Source organism: Oncorhynchus tshawytscha, linkage group LG09 (genome assembly GCF_018296145.1).
Source record: "Oncorhynchus tshawytscha isolate Ot180627B linkage group LG09, Otsh_v2.0, whole genome shotgun sequence".
NCBI lineage: Eukaryota > Metazoa > Chordata > Actinopteri > Salmoniformes > Salmonidae > Oncorhynchus > Oncorhynchus tshawytscha.
The window spans coordinates 70,452,128-70,459,317 of NC_056437.1; the positions used below are offsets into that span (position 1 = coordinate 70,452,128).

General features: G+C 40.2%; 1 protein-coding gene across 1 annotated transcript; it reads right to left on the reverse strand.

Annotated features, from left to right (window-relative positions):
• Positions 1–2,915: 2,915 nt before the first annotated feature.
• On the reverse strand, positions 2,916–6,817 carry LOC112259417 (homeobox protein Hox-B10a-like). Its single transcript, XM_024434120.2, has 2 exons — positions 5,997–6,817; positions 2,916–4,441 (listed from the first exon to the last, which is right to left on the reverse strand). The coding sequence occupies exons 1-2, from the start codon at positions 6,775–6,777 to the stop codon at positions 4,164–4,166; spliced, it is 1,059 nt and encodes a 352-aa protein (XP_024289888.1). The 5' UTR covers positions 6,778–6,817; the 3' UTR covers positions 2,916–4,163.
• Between the last annotated feature and the right edge of the window lie 373 nt (positions 6,818–7,190).

Consider the following 7,190-nt stretch of genomic DNA (forward strand, 5'->3'; position numbering starts at 1 on the left):
ATTAATTGCACTTTGGATGGTGTATCAATACATCCAGTCACTACAAAGATACAGGCGTCTTTTCATAACTCAGTTGCTGGAGAGGAAGGAAACCACTCAGAGATAGAAAATAACTAAGGATGCTCAACATTGTAGTTACTCTACAATACTAACCTAAATGACAGATTGAAAAGGAAGCCTCTATAGAATACAAATATTCCAACATATGCATCCTGTTTGCAATAAGGCACTAAAGTAAAACTACAACAAATGTGTCAAAGAAATGTACTTTATGTCCTGAGTACCACTCTTCATATTTTCTAGCACAGTGGTGGCTGCATCATGTTATGGGTACGCTTGTCATCTGCAAAGACTATGGAGTTTTTTTTAGAATATAAAGAAACAGAATAGAGCTAAGCACAGGAAAATGTCTAGAGGAAAACCTGGGGCTGTCTGCTTTCCAACAGACACTGCGAGAAAAATTCACCTTTCAGTAGGACAATAACATAAAACACAAGGTCAAATATACACTGGAGATGCTTACCAAGACAACACTGAATGTTCCTGAGTGGCCTTATTACAGTTTTGACTTAAATTGGCTTAAAAAAATCTATGGCAAGACTTGAAAATGGTTGTCTAGCAATGATCAACAACCAACTTGATATAGCTTGAAGAATTATTTCAAGAATAATATGCAAATATTGTACAATCCAGGTGTGCAAAGCTCTTAGAGACGTACCCAGAAAGACTCACAGCTGTATTCGCTGCCAAGGGGGATTCTAACATGTATTGACTCAGGGGTGTGAATACTTATGTAAATGAGATATTTCTGTATTTAAAATGTAATAAATCTGCAACAATTTTGAGAATATATGTTTTTACTTTGTCTTTATGGGTATTGTGTGTAGATGGGAGGGAAAAAAACATTTAATCCATTTTGAATTCAGGCTGTAAGACAACAAAATGTGGTATGTCAAGAGTATGAATACTGCCTGAAGGCACTGTATATAGACCATCAATAGTAATGCTGTAACATTTATCTGTAAGAAATAAACGCATTTATCAAAAGCATATGTGGCTTTCGAGTTTGATTTTGTTGCTTTATTGAGAAGTTTGTGTTCACAACGCAGAAAATTATTTAAAAAAATGGTGAATGATATTTGTCTTGTATTACAAAGTTTAAACAAGATAGAAGTTAGAAAATGTATTGTAGACGGTAAATGTTAATGTGCTATTAAATGGCCTGCAAATTATATGAAAGCCTTGCCCCTGACGCAAAGTATAAACAAGCTGGGGTGAACATGAGGTAGAGCCTGGTGCTGGTGTCTTTAATGGAGATGGTTTACAGCGTCTGGGCCTGCTGTACTTCATAAAATTTATTATTTTAGAAGAAGCGTTCATCACACCCAAGTGTACGCAGGCATTTTGGGGGAGGCCTAAATTAGCAATTTAACTCTCCACACGCCCATGTGCAATAAATTGACTCTTGGGACGAAATACATGTCAACAATAACAACTATTTTAGATAATATTGAATGCAATTGTTTGTGTAATTACAAAATGTAGGGTAGTGCGCAGACATGTGGAAACGGCGTATTCTCGTTGTTCTTGCATTCGTCCATTACGCAAGAGCGTTGATGTGCAGTACTGGAGTAATTCAGGTAGTTTCAGGTTCCTGTGATACGCGTCCAGCCCAACAACTTGAAACTACCTAAATCACACAACAGCTTGTCTCACATATTCTCTTCAAAGACCTTCAGAGAACCTGGTTGAGCCACTGGACAAGTTCCCATACCTTATAAACGTGGATGAACATCCATAAACGTTATTATTCGTTCCGCAATATGAATAACATAAACAAAACTGTAGCCTTTATTCCATATACACTAGCCTACTGAAGTGATCAGCAGTTAGAAAACGAGACAAGATACAAACTGCAATACAGTGGGAATAAAGAATAGGAGCGGAAGTAGCATGCCCATGCCGTTTCAATCATGCACAAAAAGGCCTATAACGCACGTTAGGACGTCTTTGTTAGCCACAATACCAGGCAATAATATTGTAGTGAAAAGTACAGTACTATAATCCCTGGGACACATCTGCTACCCTGACTTCCTGAGTCTACAATAAATGCCCTGTCAATTGCCCCTGATAAAAATGTGGAGACCGCAGACAGCGTCACTAAAATCGTGCGCTCTTCAACATGGCGATACTAGCAGGAGACGCTACACAGTCTCCTTTTGAGATAAAAGGCCAATAGCTGCATATCCAGTGTCCACTGTAGGGAAGTTGCGGCATGTGTTTTCCATCAAATATTCATATTCAAACAATGTTATAGAAAGTGTATGCAGAATGAAACCATGGATCACGTCAATGACGTCGAATGAATACATACATCTAGATAACAACGCAATCAATAGGGATTAAATAATCTTATGTAAACACTAAATACACGTACGTTATTCGTTTTTTTACTACGTGCAATGGTTATCATGATGATCTGGCATAAGGCTATACGTTGCTTCTTATTTCTAGCCTATAAATGCCACAGACCAGGTCATAATTCCAGCTCGACCAATCTCTAACAATCTGGAAGACAAAAATAAGAGGAAATTCTATGTGGAATGCTTGTAGGTCAACGCTGTTCCCAGGGGGGCGTGAAAGACTGGCCTGTGCGTTGGCTGACAACCCCACACATCAGCAGCGGAAACTCTGGCATCTGCAACTTGGCTTCTGTTTTTCTTAAAAGAGGGGAAAAAATAATGTATTTTGAATTCAGAAGGTTGGCCACAGTAAATTGTGGCCACTGAACCCAGCTAGTGAAAAGGGGGGAAATAAAGTTAAATCCACAAGATAAATGTAGGCTAAACTCAGAAAAGTATATTATATACATTATTATTTTTTAAATATTTGTTTTACAATTAATCACTCCTAAATCAGATTAAATTGTTTTCAATTAGACCTTGCATAAACCAAATATATGCATTGACATTGCTTGTTAGGATAAGAACATTACACCATACAACTAGGCTACTGCAAACCACAAATACTAGCGTAATAATAATAGTTACAGCAATTACAATCGTCATTACAGGAAGAATAATCACATTACTCGAGCTCATATGACCTGGTAGGAGAAGGCTACTAGGAAGAGGGATGGGCTAAGGGTGGTAATAGGTGTCTAGAACTAGTAATTATTGCAATGGGATGTACCCAACAATTACACTAAATGTAATGGTGGGGAAAATATTTATTTCAGCAGCTGTATGTTTTTCTCCATCTATCTACACATATCGAAGTTGCAAACTAAGACATATGGGAACTGGGGAATATTTATTCAAGCAGAAGTGATAGGCGAAACTATATAAAAACAAACATTGATAATAAAAGACAAAAATATATATTCTATCCCAGGCTTGCCTTTTGGAACGTCAAGGGCTCATGTGCGTAAGAAAACGTTTCCCTATTTCACGGAAAGAGTAACCTTTAATTCTAATGCTCTCATTTAGAAAACATTTGTTTGTTTTTTTATACATCCAATCATGCATTATTGTAATCAACACACTCTTTGTTTCAAGTCAATCTATCTGAAAAAGGACTCCGTATAAACAAGAAATAATGTTTTAAATCCTTCCTATTTTACAAAATTGAAGTTCAAAATATTGTGCTTACTGGTGCACATTTTTCAAAGCTTACAAATACAATTGCGTCCGCAAATAAATAAAATAGTGCTCACGTTATAAATAAAGTGATCCTTTCAAATTGGCTTCCCATAGCCTAGCATGAACTGTAAACAATAGTCTTCGATTCAAGACAGTAGCCTATGTCTGGCAAAAATACAAATTAAGCAACGTTGCAACCATTCTATTGAGCTATCAACAAACAACTACAAGACAATAATCAAATAAAGTGCTTTTATGAAGGGTGTTGCGGGACAGGGGTATGGAGAAAGAAAAAGCTTCGCCGATATGTCTCCTTCATGGAAAAACTCAAGTGTAACCGGTGACAGCCACCACATCCTCATGCAAAGTGTATAGGACATAGATAGTACTTTTATCCAGGTCATCCTTCAGATCAGGGCCTCTACCACATCCTTCAGTATATGGTCCATCCTATTATTGACGTTGCGTCATCTCGTGTCACGTCCATGTAGGCCTGTCTCTGCACACCATGTTTGTGAGGAATCAGATTGGGAAATGTGTGACCGAGTCCCTGGTTCTGTGTTCCCGTGTCATCTTCTTCATCTTCATGCGGCGGTTCTGGAACCAGATTTTGACTTGACGGTCAGTGAGGTTGACACTGCGAGCGATCTCCAGGCGGCGATCGCGAGTCAGATACATGTTGAAGAGGAACTCCTTTTCCAGCTCCAGTGTTTGGTATTTGGTGTAAGGACAGCGCTTCTTCCTCCCCGCCTTCGCCCACAGCCATCCACAGGTTGCATCATTTTCGAATGTTGCATCCTCTGTCAAAACAAGACAAAACAAGTCTTTAGTGGTAGACTGGCAGAACGCAAATTCTTTGTTCCAGGATATGCACATTTCTATAATGCTTCCGCGGGCATTACCTGGCTGAGAATTTCAGTTTATTACGGGATATAATGTCACATGGCATGCCTCTCTCCCCCTATGTATGTACGTATGTATGTGTGTGTGTGTGTGTGTGTGTGTGAGAGAGAGAGAGAGAGAGAGGTAGTACAATTGTTTTGTGTTCTATTTTCTCCTCTAATTCACTGATTGCTAGGTCTCAGGTAGTTCTTTGAAATGCAGGGTTTGTTATCACGTTATCAACAAATGACATTCTACTTGGGCGTGAATTGGGTATTGTCAAAAGAACAAACTATTATCAAAAGGACAAATGGAAATTATGTAGGACTAGACATGCATAGGAGAGGCATAGGAATAGGTCTTACAAGTATGGTACTGAATTTAACGACTGTTGTGCCTACTGGAGTAAATTCAATTTGCCTAGCAACCCATACGTCAAACAAAAAACGATTGCTAGACCCATGTTTGCATCAAATCTATTACACATCTCAATATTTTCCTATGTTTAATTTGTAAATGGACAAAAAGCTAAGTAGTAGTCTATCTGAATGTAGCAGATTGATGTGAATGGCATGTAGCCTTACAGCGAGGCATAGGCTATTGTTAGGCTAAATGATGCTAGCCTACTGAATAAATCATTATATGACAAAGCTCTAATCTGAGTAGGATATAGAAATCAGACGATTTCACACAAAAATGTACAAATTAATTGAACATTTTAAGTAGAAATGGGTTGTTGTTGACCCATTAATCTGTTTCACTAGGCCTATAATGACAATTTATTTTTAATATGCCAAATGCCGTTGGACAACTTATTTCGACATTTACTATTGACAAACATGTTATAGTTGGAAAGAAAAGTATTATTTTGAACAAAATTACGTAATTTTTTAACACTCAATGGCAAATATTGTCATGTGTGATGACTTTACAACCTGAGTTGAAATATGTAAATATTTGGTTCATTGGTTAACGTCCGTGTAATATGACCCCGTTTTAAAATAGGATATTTTACGGCACCTCTCTGTGCTCATTTTACGAAACTATATACATGTTAGCTATAGCATCTAGCATTGCAACAGGCAAATAGAAGCTAGCATTAGCTTTAGCCTACATTTTATTGTGAGACTGAGTCAGTCGGTTATAGCCTACCCTCACACAAACCTGGGCCCACAGTCAACTGTAGGCTACACCTAGCTAACTGTCCCTAAACACAAAGGAGACATCCGCTGTTTTGATGTTCAAAGGAGCGCACAGTAAAATCGAGTGCAATTTAGCCTGGCAGGGTAGTTCCGTGCAATAAATTAATTTTGAGCAATGGCTCCCTTTGTCCTCTCCTCTCTCTTCCCTTTAACAGCCTTAGTAAAAAAAACACCTTGTCTCGATTGACCGGATAATGTTTTCCTGTGGCTATTGCCATGGTCGCGTTCTATCTTTTCAGAGCTTTTTTTACTTTTCATTCCATTTACCCACCTTGCGACTCCTGTCTGGGACCTTTATCGCCCTTGGGTAAGTCTGATGGGGGCTTGTCTCGCCGTAAACCTATGACTAAGTCTTCCGTGTTGGTCTGACTGCTAGCCAGGGTGATGCTGCTGATATCGCTTCTCTGGGCTGGACACTCACTGCTGCCCAACGCTAAGTCATCAATAACGCGCTTGATGTCAGTGTCTGGATATGGCAGCACCGGGAAGCTCAAGTGGTACAAATGGCTCGAGACTGAGTGGGGAGTGCGCGGTGGATTGGTCGTGGGCAAGCCGTGCACGCTGTTGTGGTACTCCTGGACTTTGAACCCGGAGTATGACTGCTCCGGGCGGAAGTAGCCCTGAATTGGACCAGAACCACCCGTCATGGAGCCCATCTCTGACATTAGTCTGGTGAAGGCAGACACGTCCGGTGACGGTTTTGAGTGGTTGTCCGGTTCCAGCAGCAAATAGGAGGAGTCGTCTTTTCTGTTTGACGCGCTGTAAGGGCACGCACTGACCTGCGGCACTCGGACCGGGCTCAAGTGTGGCTCGTCCCAGTTCAGTATTCCCTGGTGGTATTGGTATCGAGGCTGAGCCATAGCTTCTTGCGGCTGCAACGGCTGGTGCTGGTTCATTGTCCCGGGTATGGCCGTGTTTGACACGGAATGCCAGTTATGTTGGACTCTACGGTCCGGGTCAGGGTGGGCGACAGAGGGGGGCTCCTTTGGACGACAGTCCACGAAAGAGTTAACCAAGGACGCCGTGAAAACGAATCTCTCAGAGCATGACATTGCTAGGACATATTTTCGCGAAAAGAGTCTGGCGAGCAGCTTCCTGCAAGGGACCCAATAGTGTCTGGGGTTCACGGGCAGGCTCCTCCCCTTGCGGTGCTGGTTAATTCAAGCGCCTAAATCTGCTATTGCCAGAACTTCCTGTTTAATTGATTTCTGTAATAGGTTGCAGATTTCTTATCCATTCTCATAGAGCCATAGCTTATCTTTAATTTGATTAAATGCATATCGCCAATGTGTCAATGGAAGTAGCAGAGTTGTTTTCAAAATGGCTTTCAAAATGGCAGAGATTGACATGTTGTTCACTGCTAGATGGAATATCTGCATTCAATTATATTTTGGACACAGTGTGTAATTCACTCACTCGGTTTAATAATATATTTACGCCTGGCTTGCCTCTATTCCAAGCTGTA

Coding starts and splice junctions, on each gene's coding strand:
- LOC112259417 (XM_024434120.2), bottom strand. CDS start 6,777: ATGTCATGCTCTGAGAGATTCGTTTTCACGGCGTCCTTGGTTAACTCT. Junction 4,442..5,996: donor TCCCAGACAGGAGTCGCAAG/GTGGGTAAATGG, acceptor TTGTTTTGACAG/AGGATGCAACATTCGAAAAT.